The sequence below is a fragment of the Pseudorasbora parva genome, chromosome 16, assembly GCF_024679245.1.
Source record: "Pseudorasbora parva isolate DD20220531a chromosome 16, ASM2467924v1, whole genome shotgun sequence".
NCBI lineage: Eukaryota > Metazoa > Chordata > Actinopteri > Cypriniformes > Gobionidae > Pseudorasbora > Pseudorasbora parva.
Window position 1 is genome coordinate 26,559,768 of NC_090187.1, and position 18,282 is coordinate 26,578,049.

Consider the following 18,282-nt stretch of genomic DNA (forward strand, 5'->3'; position numbering starts at 1 on the left):
ATTGACTCGAAAATGCCGACTTCTGTGCACTGTGAGCCTCAGCATGTGCTGACCCCACTCTGATTTAATGTGGCCTACCATTTTGTGGTTGAGTTGCTGCTGTTTCCAATTGTTTCTACTAGCATTATAATAACAATCATTGATGCAAGTGGGGAACGAGGGCTGGCCCCTGTGGTGCGATCAAACAGCGAGCTACTGTTGCTCATATTGCTCAAGAAGTTAATGCTAGTTCTGATAGAAAGGTGTCAGAATACACAGAGCATTGCCATTTGTTGCATATGGGGCTGCATAACTGCTGACCAGTGAGGGTGTCCATGTTGACCCCTGTCCACCCCTGAAAGCGCCAACAGTGGGCACGTGAGCATCAAAACTGGACCATGGGGGAATGGAAGAAGGTGGCCTGGTCTGATGAATCATGTTTTCTTACACATCACATGGATAGCCAGGTGCGTGTGCGCCGCTTACCTGGGGAACACATGGCACCAGGATGCACTGGGAAGAAGGCAAGCCAGAATAGGCAGTGCGATGCTTTGGGCAATGTTCTGCTGGGAAACCTTGGGTCCTGCCCTCCATGTGGATGTTACTTTGGCACGTACCACCTACCTAAGAACCATGCAGACCATGTACACCCTTTCATAGAAACGGTATCCCTGGTGGCTGTAGCCTCTTTCAGCAGGATAATGTGCCCTGCCACAAAGCAAAAATGGTTCAGGAATGGTTTGAAGAGCATAAAAACTGGAGGATGTAAGTAACTGATGACATTTTTCATTTTTGGAAGAACTACCCCTGTACAATATAATTGTTTATAAGCACAAACAAATAATAATTACATTTAATTGTTTGATTTTTTAAAAAATGTAAGCAATGCATTACAGTGCATTACTATGCATTTTAATATTGATGTTAGGGATGCCAAACAGACATTTTCCATGGTAAAAAAAAAGTGTAATGCAGATTTCAATGTCTTTTCGCTTTTATAAAAACACAGCAACATCAATATAATAAACAAAAAAATATTAAATATATTAAACAATAATCGCAAACAGACGTATGTAGAAGACACTGTAGATTTATAGACCTGCATACTTAATTCAGCAGTGCAGTGTATATGTCTTGTTTTGCTTTATATCTAGTATTTTTTCCTGACTGTGCTGAAATTTTGACTCTAGGTACACAGGAAAAGTTCAAGGCTGTCTGATCAGAATGCATTATTCTGGTACTAACACCTTGCCCATAATAATAAACCCTATAAATAAACTCTGTCCGAACGGGCTGATCCGATCTGATCTTTTTCTCGGTCAGCGCTGTGAGTCATGGACATTAACCTTTCTCTTCCATTCCATCACAGATGCAATTTCTCCTCTCTCTTTATCTTTCTCTCTTGCTCTTTCTCGTGTATCCACAGCCAAGGATGAGTTTTCTCAGAGTAGATAGAGGAGGCAACAAAACAAATATATATAAACATATAAGATAAATCTCAATTTAAAGAAACCATTTTTTTTGTTTTAAAAATATATATTTTATGATGCTGGATTTAAATAAATAGTATGTTAATACATACATAAAAAAATATTATATATAGTACTGATAGTCTCACACAGTCAAACCTTCAGACTGACGGAAGAAGGCCTGGACTCTACAGCAGCTTTCCCTGGCAAAGGCCGTCTGACTGACATGTAAGGCAACCAATCACAGTTCGTTTTGTTCAGTGTCATGTTTAGCACTATGAAAATGTCGGTGTCCCTACAGACCGGTATGTAAAACTTGCAAAAGAGTCTATGCCGGGAAATCAAGCATTTAGTTGATCCTGATAAGCATTGTCACGGTAGTAAACACCACAGCTTTCTTCATAGCGATACACACATCTCCTGGCCTATAGAATTCAACCAATCAGATCAGTTGTTATGTTGTATGCCATGTGCATCATACATTCAGCTAACGGTGTGTCAGTGTGATGTCTGAAGCTGAGACTATTGGTAATATGATTGGTTGTGTTGATAGTGTAGATTGAATGGTGTGCCTCATGCTTTTGTCTTGTAAACATCAAATGGAACTGGGGCATGAATTTACATTGTACTGAAAATACAGAGAGGGGATTTGCATTCCCATTTCAAAATGTCCACCACACACCCTTGGCACACACACCTCTCCATTTTTTTTCCTTCTGCTGCATCTATTCAGAGCTGTTTGGTATTGAAACAAGTCTTTCTGAATGCCCTACTAACCTATGCGCCGTTTGCACAAAGCTCTGAAATGTCTTTGTATGCATTTGTGTGTTCCTTCATAATGTGCGGAAAGAGAATAATATACACAACTAGAATAGTTTCTACCACCGAGCACTATACTTTAAATCTAAACTGCTTCCAAGCTTAACCATGTGTTAAATATGCATCTGGTTTATAACACACACACACAATCTGCTACACGAATATACATAAACACAAACTCTGCTCCATAATCAAAAGAAAACCCCCAGTTTAGGGCTCTGATTAGTGAGAAGATGAGTTGAGATAGATCTACAGCATAAAACAAAAAACATTGTGTTGTGTAGTTGCTTTTTGCACAGTTGGTATGACCGCTCAAAGAGCTCGCCGACAGATGGGATTTATAATTATCTGTGGCGCTCAAACGTTCGGGGGTCCAGGATTTTTGCACACACTCATGTTTGTAGATATACACTGGCACATGTGAATGTACACACGACACAAAAAGGTGTGTCGTATTGAATCCAGGCAAAAGCCAACTGGCAGTGGAATAGCTTCTATAAATCACAAGCAATAAGAATGCTAAACATAACCTAATCCACATTTACACACTTAAGGAGGGATGTGCAGTGGCTTTTCTAAGCGGCTGAATTTAGGATTTTCACCTGGTGCATGAAAAAATGTCCGTTAGACTTTTATTGATAAGGGGAATCGAGCCATATCTATAAGATAGGCAAAAATTACCATCTAAAGAGATACAGTTTTGGAGATGCTCTGACCCAGTCCTCCAGCCATCATAATTTGTCCTTTGTCAGTGCATTTTTTGAGCATGTCCTTGCTCAAATCCTGTGTTGCAATTCTGGATAATGGAAAATAAGACGCAGGAGAAAAAAGTTACTTTAGATCTAAAGTACAACAAAAGACCTAACGTAATTTTTGCTTATGGGTTAACTGAATCATTGAAAATTTGCAGCAAAACATTGGTCAATAAAGTTAGAATAAATGCACAAAAATACTTTTATTTAATATTTAATTATTAGATGTTTGCAAAGTATTCTGATTTTGCATTTGACTGATTTTATTCATTTTGAGGAGTACTGAATCTTTATTTTGCAAGTGATATGAATAAATGCTCACATTTAGTATAGAACTACAATAACCTGTTGACACACAACGTCTTTGCACTTTTAATTTTTCTCAACATGGGGAGAAGAGAGCGGTCAGTCAATTTTTTTTGAAAAAGTAACTTGCATTACGTCTTTGAAAAAGTGACTCAGATATTTTGTTGTATATTTTAAAAGTAATGCGTTACTTTACAAGCTACTTGAAAAAGTAATCTGATAATGTAACTCAAGTTACTTGTAATGGGTTACCCCCAACACTGGTTATGCCTGATTGTGTATGATGTACAGTATATTATGATGAAATATATGCATTTTTCCACTGATAACACAGTCATATAATTATCCTTTTGCTCGATATTTTAAAACCGATACCTTTGTGCAGCGTTTGCTACAGTTGTGCAAGAATGAATAATTTTTGTTATCAAAGATGAATTTTAAAAGATAAAATTCTTGACTACAGGGGGACTACAACATACCGATTGTCCATAAAAAGTCTTTCCGGGGGGGAAAAACATTCAGTTTTAAAAAATTGTGAAAATGACATGATCTAGGACCTTTTTACAGTGTGTGTCATTGTAAGTCTATCCCTCAAAGCCTTGTTTTCATCTGTGTTAAATTCAATATGACTTCTAACCTGGCTAAGCTCTATTCCTCGCTTGTAAGCCACTTTGGACAAAACCATCTGCTACATGAATAGATAAAAATGTAAATACAACCAGCTAGCAAACACCGAAAAACATCTAGTAATGCCTTAGCAGCCACATAACACTACCCTATTGTGGAATCATAGTGGCAGTTAGTTAATAATAAACATTTTAGATCAATTATTAAAAAAATATTAATACATTTCATTCCACAAGTAATAAAACTAAACAAATACAAGTTTTATATACATTCCCAAATCAATTTCAACCAACATTTCCAACAACATACGCACACTCTATCCATTCAACTTCCTCTCTTTGGCACATTAACTCACCATTTTAACTCTAGCACACAAACACAGTAGGACAGGACAAACCGCCGCATGAGGCGAGAGGTTGAGCTCCGCAGTGCAGGGAGGAAATCTATAAGGTGTATAAATATAGAGTCACAGGAAACAGCACCCCATTGATCTTCTCAATTACGGACAGTGATATTTAATCCACTGGTTCATACACACAGATTAATATTGATCTTTGCCCAGAGATCAACAGCATCTAGTGATCCTGCAGCAATATCATAACCTGTCTTATTGAAAAGTGGCACATGTGGATTTGGTTGTGGGATATGAGCTGACGACTGAATAAAGAGATTAATTATATGCACACTTTATCCATTTTAATAAGGAGGGAGTTTTTATTTGGTTCACAGCAGCATTGGGTCTCACAGCAGTCTAGTAGCTGTGTGTGTGTGTGTGAAGAAGGGGGGTATACTTCCCAATACTGTTATAAATCATCCTCTCTCTCTCTCTCTCTCTCTCTCTCTCTCTCTCTCTCTCTCTCTCTCTCTCTCTCTCTCTCTCCACTTAGACCCTCTGCATGATGTCATTCTGCAGAATATCAAGTACTACACACACACACACACACACACACACCTAGGTCAGGACCAGGACTCAGAATACACCAGAAGCATGTGCATTGATTCGGTCATATTTAAAGGGATAGTTCACCCCCAAATTAAGAAAATCAATAATTATTCACGCTCATGTTGCTCCAAACCCGTATGACCATTTCTTTAGTGGAAAACAAAGTAAAGAAAAGTAAAATAAATTAAAAAATAAAAACACGAAATTCTATTTTGTAGATTTTCAACTTTACAATGATTGTGACCAGACACGGAGGCTGTCGAAAAAACATCTATAAAAGTACCATAAAAGTGGCTCATATGAGTTGCAGTGTTATACTATTGTAGCCTAGTATATTATTTTTTTATATTTTGAAAATGTTCAGGTTTTATTCTAATTTGTTTGTTTATGTTTGAGCTTTTGTCATTTTTATTTAGTTTTTAATATTTCAATGTATCTATATTTTTTACTTTGTAATTTTCGTTATTTCAACTTAGAATTAAACTAGACAATGTCAGTTAGTTACCAAGGCAAAGGGTATGAAGTATTTTCAGCTAATATATTTATATTTTACTAAATTTTAGTTTTATTAATTGGAAATTATGTTAATTTTGTTCATTTAAATTAACAAAAACAAAACTTATGTTTTTTTTGTAAATTTGCCTTTTAACGAGCCTTTTAAAGCTAATATCGGCCAATAAAAAGAGATTGTTAAATTGTTATTAGCTGATGTGTAAGTGTGTACATTAGGCCATATTTGAATGTACATGACAGATATTTGAGATTAACAGTAATGCTAAACCTTCAGATTTATTTTGTTTGTCACAAACTGTTATTATGACTAAGAATAGAGCATTAATTGATAAACCAGAATACATTTTTTTAATAATTTCTTAAACTTTAAGAAAAGCAGTAACTTAATGTTACCATATAAAATTATTTTTCATTAAGTCACAGTATAGACCAAACCACCTCTCGTCGGACCAAAAGGATTGTGCTCTTACTCTTCTCTTGGTGAAGTACAGTGATGGATGTCCTGTTTGAGAGGTGTTGTGCTCCACTGACCTCAATATATCAGATATGTGTGAACACACACACACACACACACACACACACACACAAGGGGGTGACATCATCCATAAAGCCAAACAACGGAAGTCCAGTGCAGTAATAAGCTCTAACATGATTAAAAGTGAATGTGAAAGAGACATCTGGTGTGTATATGTGGCTCTGATCTTGCATGTGTGCATCTCAAACCTAATTTTTCCATTCATGTCCCGTATGCAGGCAGTTTAATGAGGTTACTGCAGATTCAAGGGCTGTTCTGTAAGAGTGAGAGAGAGATGATCCATTCCTCTCCATTAGCTCAGTGTGTGAACAGACTGCCTACTGCTAAAACGAAGATGCAGCACTCTGTGCTGCTTTAATCAAGGGCAGATTACATTTAATGTACTGTGTGTAATGTACAATATAGCTAATGTACAGGTGACATCATCAGACAGATAGCAAGTAAAACTGTTAAGGGAAATAAATGGTAGGCTACATATAATCTTGTATTCAACCTGAAAACCCATTTAATTTCCGTAATCAAATGTATTTCAGAGTAAAATAGGATATTCTATGAGAGGAAAAAGTAGATAGGAACTTTATTTTATCCTATGGGGATAGCTGGACTGTGAAATATGGGCATTGTGTTTCAAAATGGAGATAGATGGTTAGAAAAGAGAGGTTGTAAAATTAAATGGATTGGTGACAACCAAAAAGCTAAATTGTTTTAGGAAGAGGTCAAGAAACTTATTACAAGATGCAATATACATTGCAAGATGTAAAAGAGATACATGGATTTTCATCAGATGGCATTAATAGCTCTTGGTAAGATTTCATTGTTTTTAGAATGATTGGGGGATTCTTTTGTGGAACAAAAAAATCATTATAAAACAAACAAAAAAATATAATTTATGCATGAATGATATAGAAAAATGTTGAGTGTTCACATTTGGGTATACTCTTATTAGTACTGAAACCTCTTTCAGTAACAATAAGTAAACACTTGTTTCAACAACTTAACATATTTTTTATTTGTATTTAACTTATCCACTTGAGTTTTTATACGCCACATTCCTAAGGTTTGTTACCTATTTAATTAGTCTAAAATAATATGATTTTCATTGTGATTATTATAAAAAAGAAAAAGAAAAAAAGAAGCAATTTTACTATTGTACTGTAAAAATAATTTTAAAAAATGTTTATTTTATAGTACAATACAACAGTAACATTACAAAACTATTTTGTATGCCTTAATTTTATTTTTAAATGTTATTTTAAATGTAAAAGTTGGAAGGGGAAGGTGAAGGGGGAAATGGGAAAGGGTTAGAAATAGGAAGGGGTAGAAATGGGTTTGGGCCTAGATCTTCCTCAAAATCCCAATTTATCAAGCCTGGTACCTTAAAACTATTTCGTTTTTCATATATTAGATTTTAGATACTTGGTTGACTGGATGGTCAACCAAATAGAACCAGAGCAGGTGAGTTCATCCAACTCTGGGCATTGCTGTGTTCTGTGAACAGACTGTAGGCGGTCAGTGGGCGTGCTGTCTGAGCCTGAGACTATAGCTTTGCACCTTAAACAAATTACAAAGTTAGAATGTCTTCCAAGCAAGGACGTCCTTTACACTCACATAGACACTCTGAAGAAGTGCTATGTTATAGAGCGTCTGACACACTTTTCCCAGTATCCGTGGTTATTTTATAAGTGAACCTCTTGTTTCAGGGAAGGACGGGGTCTCTTCAGTGCTGCACTAAAGCTGACAAGAGAGAAAAGTGGTTATAAAATGACAAACACAGGAGATAAAAGTAAATGCTCGCTCATCCTAACAGCTCCCTGCAGACTATATAATTGCTTTTCTCAGAAAAGTCTCAACAGACAGCGCTCAAGCCCACGGTGTCCAAACACCTAAGCAGGTAAAGCATGTGTTCACTGCTAATTTAACAAACACTTACAACTATAATTTCTAGCAAAACAATTACTGTTAGCTTTTAATTGGTTAGCTTGGCACAGCTTAGCATGTGTTTGGGAAATGTCAAACTCCTTACAAAAACTGCAAGCTCTACACAGATGTAAATATGGTGTCAATTTCCAACCATTTCAAGCCTGATTTGATGATATACACCATTTAATTATGATCTCATGATTTTTGCCCGGAAAACTATGGTAACAGTAATCGATCACAAAACCATGGTTAAAGGGATACTAGACCGCCTTTTCATATTAAATGTCCTGTTCTTCGCGATCCCATCTTTCAAACTTTAGTGTGTAATGTTGCTGTTAGAGCATAAATAATACCTGTAAAATTATAAAGCTCAAAGTTTAATGCCAAGCGAGATATTTTATTTAACAGAAGTTCCCTTTCAAAGCCTACAGCAAACGGCCGGTTTGGACTACACCCCTGCACTTCCTTTTGTAATGACGTCACTAGAACCGTTTGTTGACTAAACCTCCGCCCACAAGAATGCACAAAAAAGGGGGCGTGGTCTTGTTGCTCTCCCACATGGAGAAGAGCGCACACGTGCATCTCCCCGTTATGGTAAGAGGCGGGACCTGCTAAGCTGCTGTCCAATCACAACACGGGAACCGCTGGCACAATCAGAACTCGTTACATTTTTCTGAAGGAGGGACTTCATAGAACAAGGAAATCATCAGGCCGTTTGAGTAAATTGTGTGAAAAAGGTTTTTTTACCCGCGAAACATGAACTCATGTTATATTGCACACTGTAAACACAATCAAAGCTTCAAAACACATGAAAAACGGGACCTTTAAACTATGTTATTCCCTTAACTAAAACGAGTTGATACATACCTCCCTAGTTTCAGTGCGTGCACTTAATCTCTCTGACATCCGGTGACATTCTGATAGCATTTAGCTTAGCCCACTAAGCCCAATTCATTCACTATGGTACCAAACAGAGATCAAGTTAAAATTTTCAGGCGTGGCTTTTTACTGCGCCGAGTCGAAGTACTCTCAGAAGTGCTATTCCGCCATACATTATAGTTCCATTTTAACCCACTAAGAAAAGCACGTTTTATTTTGTGTCACCATAATAAGTTTTTCAACTATTAGTGTAACTGTATTTAAATAGGAAAAACGTGGAGGTGTTTAGTCGCTTCTAACTTGATCTCTGTTTGGTATCATAGTGAATGAACTGGGCTTATTGGGCTAAGCTAAATGCTATGGATCGTCACCGCGTGTCAGAGCGATTAAGTGCACGCACTGAGACAAGAGAGGCATGTATCAACTCGTCTTAGTTAAGGGAATAACACAATTTAATATGAAAACGCGGTGGAGCATCCCTTTAATTTTCCTAAGGGGAGGTGAGCTGTCCTACAAAAGCGAGAGCTTACAAAAGCTACAGTAAACACTGTATCAACACTAATGCTGGCTAGCAGGCGAGCGGAGTCAAAGCTTAATGAGTTTTGGAAATGTGGAAAAACAGTGTATTTTTGACATAGCGACAACTCGGTCTTCTCAATGCAGCTCAACCAGGCCCCGCCCCTTTTCCCCCATATTCTGTGGGTGGGCATTATTTAAATGAGTAACATTATGACTTCACAAAGCCCAGAAAAAACACATTGTAGTCCAAACGAGTCGTTCGCTGTAGTTCTTGGAAAGTGAATCTGAAAAGACTCTAAAAAGGTTTTTATAGATCTTCCCGAATCTCCCGTTCCACCACATCCTACAGATGCTCTATTGGGTTGAGATCTGGTGACTGTGGGGGCCATTTTATTACAGTGAACTTATTGTCATGTTCAAGAAACCAACTTGAAATCATTTGAGCTTTGTGACATGGTGCATTATCCTGTTGGAAATAGCCATCAGAGGATGGGTACATGGTGGTCATAAAGGGATGGACATGGTCAGAAACAATGCTCAGCTAGGTCGTGGCTTTTAAACGATGCCCAATTGCCACTAAGGGGCCTTAAGTGTGCCACGAAAAACATCCCCCAAACCATTACACCACCACCACCATCAGCCTGCACAGTGGTAACAAGGAATCCATGTTCTCATTCTGTTTATGCCAAATTCTGACTCTACCATCTGAATGTCTCAACAGATATCGAGACTCATCAGACCAGGCAACATTTTTCCAGTCTTCAACTGTTCAATTTTGGTGAGCTTGTGGAAATTGTAGCCTCTTTTTCCTATTTGTAGTGGAGAAGAGAGGTACCCAGTGGGGTCTTCTGCTGCTGTAGCCCATCTGCCTCAAGGTTGTGCGTGTTGAGGCTTCACAAATGCTTTGCTGCATACCTCTGTTGTTACGAGTGGTTATTTCAGTCAAAGTTGCTCTTCTATCAGCTTGAATCAGTCGGCCCATTTTCCTCTGAACTCTAGCATCAACAAGGCATTTTGGCCCACAGGACTGCCGCATACTGGATGTTTTTCCCTTTTCACACCATTATTTGTAAATCCTAGAAATGGTCGTGTGTGAAAATCCCAGTAACTGAGCAGATTGGGAAATACTCAGACCGGCCTGTCTTGCACCAACAGCCATGCTTAAAATTGCTTAAATCACCTTTCTTTCCCATTCTGACATTCAGTTTGGAGTTCAGGAGATTGTCTTGACCAGGACCACACCCCTAAATGCATTGAAGCAACTGCCATGTGATTGGTTGATTAGATAATTGCATTAATAAGAAATTGAACAGGTGTTCCTAATAATCCAATAAGGTTAGTATGTATATGTATATGTGTGTGTGTGTGTGTGTGTGTGTGTGTGCGTGCGTGCGTGCGTGCGTGTGTGTGTGTGATACCATGTTCAAATAATTAATTTAATGGAAATCTGAAATGAATTCACTGTCATTATGTATAACACTGGTGTGTCTTTCACTATGCATATGAAATATTTTCACTGGCAGAATTTGCTTATCACATCACCTTTACAACTGCATTCTGGGCCTAATATAAAAAAATGCAAAATGCTACTCAGGGCCAAGAAACTGTCTAGTTTTATGCAAAAAAAAAAAAAAAAAAAAGAGGAAAAAGCATACACCCAACATTCTCCATTGGACAGTAATAAACTCACTGTAATGCTGATCTTTAATGACAGAAGGCTAGAGAGAAGAAAACAAGAAAAAGAGTTATATTCTGAGCATAATTTTCTGAGCAATATAGATGGTCCAAAATTAATGTAGACAGCTTCAACTATTACTTTAAGAATAATTACCTCAAAAACATGCTAAAAAAATAAATGAAACTAGTTATGTTTCAATTTGACGTTTGACAAAAATGACATACTTTGAACAATTCACTCACATTTACATGCTGCTACGGACAGATGCTTTTATCAAAAGTGATTTAAAGCTCAAGCTATACATTTTTTTTTTCAGTTTATCCATGCATCCGCCTCAAACACATGACCTTGAAGTTCCTAGTGCCATGTGCTACCATTTAAGCTACAGGAACACTAGTCACAACGCAAACAAAAAATGCTATCCCAATACCAGAATGCATTTAAAGCCACTATCTGCAGTCGTAATGAGATTCTGATGGTCGCAGAGCTGTACTGAACATCCCAGAGGATCTCAGACAGATAAGGCTATTGATTTAGACACAAATAGTACGAAGCAAGAGATACGGGTTGATGGAGCACAGTGCGCAGATGCCGCTTATATTCACATGCATTTCCCATAAGGACCAGATTTTCCCAGAATGAAAGCTTGCATTGTTAGACTGAATAAACTGTGCTGGTAATAACATGATATGACAGCAGGATACCAAAACTAATAAAGTATTCATCAGAAAAGAGAGATGTGTGATGAGTAATTGTCAGAGCCACTGTAAAAGTGTGTAAACAATAAATAAAATGCTCGACAAAGCAGAAGATATGAGTCTATTAAGTGAACCAGACAGCCACAGATATATTTTGTAAATTGAATTAGTTTGATGTTGGCATGAAGGCTAAGGTGGAGCTGATAGGTGGGGTCGTATAACATTTTGTAACCATGGCGACCGAACAGATGGGTTAGTACAGGAACCGCATGCTGTGTGGAGCGTCAGGGTGTGTCACCATCTGAGATTTATCAGACATTGTGTCCTAAATCCATGAATTCTGTATTATCACATGCAGGTGAAGTGCTAAGTGCTATAATTATTGATTTTCAATTATATAAGACAAACAGATGCTAACTAGATGTTAATGTCATTCCAAAAAATGTATTAAAAGTATTACATAAATTAAAGGGCTATTTTGCCCAAAAATGAAAATTCTATCATTCTTTTCTCACCCCAATGTCTTTCGACACCCGTAAGCCCTCCGTTCATCTTCGGAACACAAATGAAGATATTTTTGTTGAAATCCAATGGCTCAGACAGGCCTTCATTGACACCAATGTCATTTCCTCTCTCAAGACCCATAAAAGACACTAAAGACATCGTTACAAAGCCCATCTCACTCCAGTGGCTCTACAATAATTTAATGAAGTGACGAGAATAGTAAAAAAAGAACTAAATAACAAATTATATAGTGATGGGCCGATTTCAAAACAAAGTTTCGAACCGTTACGAATTAGTGTATTGATTCATGATTCAGATCGTGTGTTAAAACCGTTAAACTGCTGAAATCACTGAATCGATTCACTGATTCATAACTGTTTGAATATTTTTTTTAAAATCAGCCCATCACAATATAAATTGTTATTTCGTTGTTGTTTTTTCCGCACAAAAACTATTCTCGTCGCTTCATAAAATTATTGTAGAACCACTGTAGTGAGATGGGCTTTGTAACAACGTCTTCTGTGCCTTTAATGGGTCTTGAGAGAGGAAATGACATTGGTGTCAATGAAGGCCTGTCTGAGCCATCGGATTTCAACAAACATCTTCATTTGTGTTCCGAAGATGAACGGAGGGCTTACGGGTGTCGAACGACATTAGATTAAGTAATTAATGACAGAATAGACAGTAAAGAGGTTTATTATGTTACAAAAGATTTAAATTTAAATGCTCTTCTCTCAAAAGAATCATCGATTTATTTTTACAAATATTTACAAAAATATAAAGCAGCACAATTGTTGTCAACACAAATACATGTTTTTTACTCAGTAAATCGGCATATTAGAATGATTACTGAAGGATCATGCGACACTGGAGACTGAAAGACTAAATTCAGCTTTGCAATCATAGGAATAAATGACGTTTTAAAATACATTTGAATAAAAAACAGTTATTTTAAATTGTAAGAATATTTCACTATTTTATTTTTGATCAAATAAATGCAGCCTTGGTGAGACAAAGGGCTCTATCATACATCCGGCTCAATGCGAGGCCAGGCACAGTTATTATTTTCACATCCAGTGCCATGTTGTTTATGTAGCAAATGCACTCGTACCCATCTGTTCGCCCATGGGCATGCTGATCTAAAAACAAGGTGTGTTAAGGCGCATTGTTGCTGTGTTGCTATTTGAGGCAACTGAAATTGACTGCAGCATTGACCAACAAAAACCTGGACTAAATTTAATAGCGCAATACTTGTTTTGTTATGTAAAGGGCGCGTTAGTAACATATGCCTACAATGCGCGTACACTTTCATATTACACAGACAGTGACATGCATCAGCATACACACATTTTTAAATATTCAAAATTAAAGGATTCCTCAGTCTTTCCTCTTGCAAATTCCACCATGTAAATAGTGAATACGCTATGGTGCAAGCGCTACTGGCTTTTAAAGGGAACGGAAGATGAGACTCTGATTGGTTTATTGCATGTTACGCCCAAAACACACTCATGACTCATTAAGAGACTAGGTACAACACTTTTGAACCATGTGCCTGATGCATGACCTTTTTTCTGTCGTTAAACAAAAGTGGATTCAGACACAACCTTAATGCACCTGCGCCATAAGCTTAGATAGTTAAAATAGGGCTCTCTCTCTCTCTCTCTCTCTCTCTCTATATATATATATATATATATATATATATATGTGTGTGTGTGTGTGTGTGTGTGTGTGTGTGTGTGTGTGTGTGTACAGAATCACCCCAAAATGTCCCATGATGTATTCAAATTATAAATGACAAACAAAGGAATCTAGTTAACTGCTCAGATCGAGTGCAACGTCCCAGCAGATCTACTGAGGGGAAAAAAACATCTAAAGATGTTCCGTTTTACTTTTTTATATATTTATGAATAACCACAGTCCCATGATACATGCAAATCATAAACAGCGGAAAAAAGAGGCAGTTTTCTGTTCATACCGTGTGCATAATTTGCAGCATCCCCCCAGATCGACCGATAACTTTGATCATATTCTACCGTCTAGGTTTTTGTGCTTCAAAGGAAAAACGATGTGTGCGGTGATGTCACCGTGACATTGAATCATGTCTAAGCGTCTCCGAGAAATGCAGGAGATGAATGAAAATATGAAGTGTTTGCTGCTTTTATTGAAAGACTAATGAGAATGAGAGAAATGGGGGCCCTTCATCAGCCAGGTTGGCAGACATTTACCCTCAGATGTCTCCCTCAGAGCGAGAAAGAATGAGAATGACACAGCCACAGTGTTTCCCATGGATTCATGCTTGTGTTTAATTGTGGTTTCTTGCCTCTTACAAATGTCAAGCATCTTAATTAACGTTCTGACTGAAATATTAATGCTTGCTGCAGATACACCATTAATATTCATCCAAAGGCAGCCCAATCTCATGTTAATATTTCATGTGTTACCAGAGATTTAACATGATAAAGTGTGTACTTGAATGTGCACTCTGGTTTTATAAAAACATACAGCCACTGAGGCAGTATAATGAATAAATTATAAGAAGGAAATGCAATCATCTCTGCCTAAAAACAAGGAAAGATGAAGAGTCTTTAGGAATACTCAACACGTTCAGCTGTCTATATTTGGAATGGGGTTTATATGTGAACGCATGTGTGAATATGTATGTGTGAATCATCTGACCGTCCTGGCAACATTTCTGAATGATGAGAAACAGAGAGAACTTCACAAGGATATGCATTTACACTGTATTACCATCTTTATCTCTCTCTCTATAGGTGGATGGATGGAATGATAGAACAATCAAAAGAACGATCGGCAGACAGACAGAACGATAAAACAATAGCCAGAGAGAGTAATTTACCCTGTATTTTACAACCGATTGAGTTATGTCATAATATATTTACAATATAGCAATGTATATGTTTTTTCTTTTTTTTCTTCTTTAATTATATTTTGTATTTAGATATCTATACCTGTATAACTTGTTACATGTTTAATGCTTTGGCAACATTGTACTATCCAACAGTCATGCCAATAAAGCTGAATTGAATTGAATTGAATTGAATTGAATTGAATTGAATTGAATTGAATTGAATTGAATTGAGAGAGAGAGAGAGAGAGGATAGATAGATAGATAGATAGATAGATAGATAGATAGATAGATAGATAGATAGATAGATAGATAGATAGATAGATAGATAGATAGATAGATAGATAGATAGATAGATAGATAGATAGATAGATAGATAGATAGATAGATAGATAGATAGATAGATAGATAGATAGATAGATAGATAGATAGATAGATAGATAGATAGATAGATAGATAAATTCCTACATCCCTACATCTCTGGATGGATCTTTCAAAGCAATTGTGAATTTGGATTTGACTCCAAGGTATTCTGAACTCCAGTGTCAGAGGTGATAGAAGCGGATAAAAGAAAATGAGAAATAGAAGATGAAAGCTTATTTGCTAAGCACTTTGCTCTCTCGTTCTTTCTCTCCCTGTCTGTCTCTCCGCCTTCCACAGAAAGAGCATGTCAGAAAGAGCCTGGCCTATCACCATGGAGACAGACAGCTGTTTTCAGGTAGGGCAGAGGGGTGAGGCAGGGACATGCTTTCTCCTTGTCTTTCCCGAAGTGATAGTCTCTCTCTTTCTCTTTCAGCTTCACAACCTTTCTCTACACCTTTCGAAAGCACAATAGGCAAACTCAACGGCGTTGAAACAGGTGCACAAAATCAATAACCATCATCCACCTGATTTCACACAATTCACAGACTAAAAAGAAAAACACCTTATTCAGCCAAACAGGCTCAGTGCGCACACGTACAAAGTCAGCGAAACAAAAATCAGCACTAATAAAAAGAAGCCCATCTTGCAGTAATGAGACCCCTGCGTTCAAAAAGCACACTCTCTGCAAATGTGCGTCCGCCAAACTCCAGCTTTCTCTCAAAGTAGTACTAGAGACGACATACGGGGAGGTTTTGTTCCTACAGTAGATGCTGATGTCAGGGCACCTGTCAGGGGTTTTTCTCTGCAATGTTAGTGAGGCATGCTGCAATTCGGTCAGCGTTTGGTGGCGGTGCTGTAGAGTGCACGTGCTCCCGCTTTTGTGTGTGTGTGTGTAAAATCAGTCAAAGCAGTCAAACCCATCAGGTCAAATGTGACAGATAGTTCGTAAAACTAAACCCATGGGTGTGTTTAAGTGCGAGCGTATGTTTACAGTTGGCTCAAAGAGCACCGTACTCACCATTAGCAGGCAGACGGCAGATTCGGGCATCAGTTGCACAGCCATGATGTCTTTACTGCAAACAAACGTTTAAGTAATGTTCAAGTAGCGTGCCGAAACCCTAAACGCAATCGTTACACTCTAAAACACCACCAAAATTGTCCAGGCAATGTTTAGTTAACGCTCAAAAAACGTCTCGTATACTCTTTCACAGGACACTGTACAATAGTTTCCCGTTCCTTTGGCCGTACGCTCCTTACTCTATCCTCAACGTCTTCCCTTCCGTTCAGAAATCCCAAAGCACTGTTCAAGCTCCGTCCTTGATCCAAATGAAATGTCTCTTCTTTGATCTCCAACAGCCTGTTAGACTCCCTCCTCCCTGAGGACGGACACACACATGCACGCACTCGCACACACATACGGTCTGAGAGGAGGCAGAGACTGCCGTTTCAAATGACCAAGCAGCACTGCAGACACACACGCGCTCTCACGTTCACAAATCCGACTGATACAACCAAACACAGCAATGAGAGAGAAAGAGCGAGAGCGAGAGAGAAAGAGAGAGAGAGAGAGAGAGAGAGAGAGAGAGAGAGAGAGAGAGAGAGAGAGAGAGAGAGAGAGAGAGAGAGCCCACCCATCAATGAACACAGAAATCATATCAAGTACCATAAGGCCACTTAGGATACAACCAAACACGCGCGCACACACACACACAAACACACCCACCTTCCCTTTCTCTAAAAGGATTGATTTGTAAGTGCCAGTAGACAGTTACTAGCATTTGACTAAATGAAAAGAAAAAAAATGAATAATGCAGAAGAAGAATAAGTGCTTGGCTTGCTACTGTATTACTATTGTTCATACTTAATGTAAAGGATTCAAACAAACCAATAACCAGCATTTAACTCAACACATTTCATATATGCTTCCAATCAGGGTGTAGTTTTCAATGCAATCAGACTTACAATTTCGGAGAGAATTTTTTTTTTTTTACATTGAGAGAGACCTGAGGCATATCTAGACTTTTGAGTGCAAGCCTGTAAGCAGCTCTTTAGCAACCACCCAGAAAAAACAACTACATAGCAACATCCAGAAAAACATGTTATATTATTTTAGCAACTGCATGGTAACACCCTGGTAACCTAACATCTTGGTAGTTATTTTTGCACACAAAGGCACCGGTAAGCAATCTATAGCAGCCCCTCGCAGCTCATTAGAAACTGCAAACCAACCAGCTTAAAATAATCCATCAGAGTCTACACTATAACATTTTTTGGGGTTAATTTAAATAGAGGAACCTGGGTGCCTTAACATTTTGAGTTCAAATTAAACATTTGAGTAAATACAAAGAAAGAGATTAGCTTAATCAACGGAAACTTAAAATATTATGTTATCTGAACAACATTTGTAAATATAAGTTGATTGACAAAGGAAAAAAGTACATACATACATACATACCACACACACACACACACACACACACACACACACACACACACACACACACACACACACACACACACATATACAGAGGTCGTTTACATGGTGAAATTTTTATCAATTTTTATCGGTTTTATCAATTCATAAAAAGGTTTATCCCATCCATCCATCGATCCATCTATCTATCCGTAAAAATCAGGTTCTAAGCTGTGCTTTTGTTCTTAGTCCGATAAATGAACGAATGTGCGAGGGAAAAAAGAAAGAAAGAGCGATAGTGAGAGGAGCCTCAGGGGACCTAACATACTTTCCCCAAACATATGATTAGATATAGAGACTCTCCCTCCCCTTTTCACACATACTGTACACAATCCACACGGTAAGGCAGCACTTTTTTTAGAGTCTGCTTTTCCTTACAGGATCTCGTCCCATGTGACACTACCTCAAAAGGGTTAAAAGCCCTACCCCTTTGAAAGGA

General features: G+C 37.8%; 1 protein-coding gene across 1 annotated transcript in view; it reads right to left on the reverse strand.

Annotated features, from left to right (window-relative positions):
* frmd4a (FERM domain containing 4A) overlaps positions 1 to 16,869 on the reverse strand; it is a 199,341-nt gene extending 182,472 nt beyond the window's left edge. The window contains exon 1 of the mRNA XM_067420098.1: positions 16,389 to 16,869. Within this exon, the coding sequence (XP_067276199.1) occupies positions 16,389 to 16,433 (45 nt within the window). The 5' untranslated portion in view covers positions 16,434 to 16,869. The remainder of the gene's footprint in view (positions 1 to 16,388) is intronic.
* Positions 16,870 to 18,282: the final 1,413 nt, after the last annotated feature.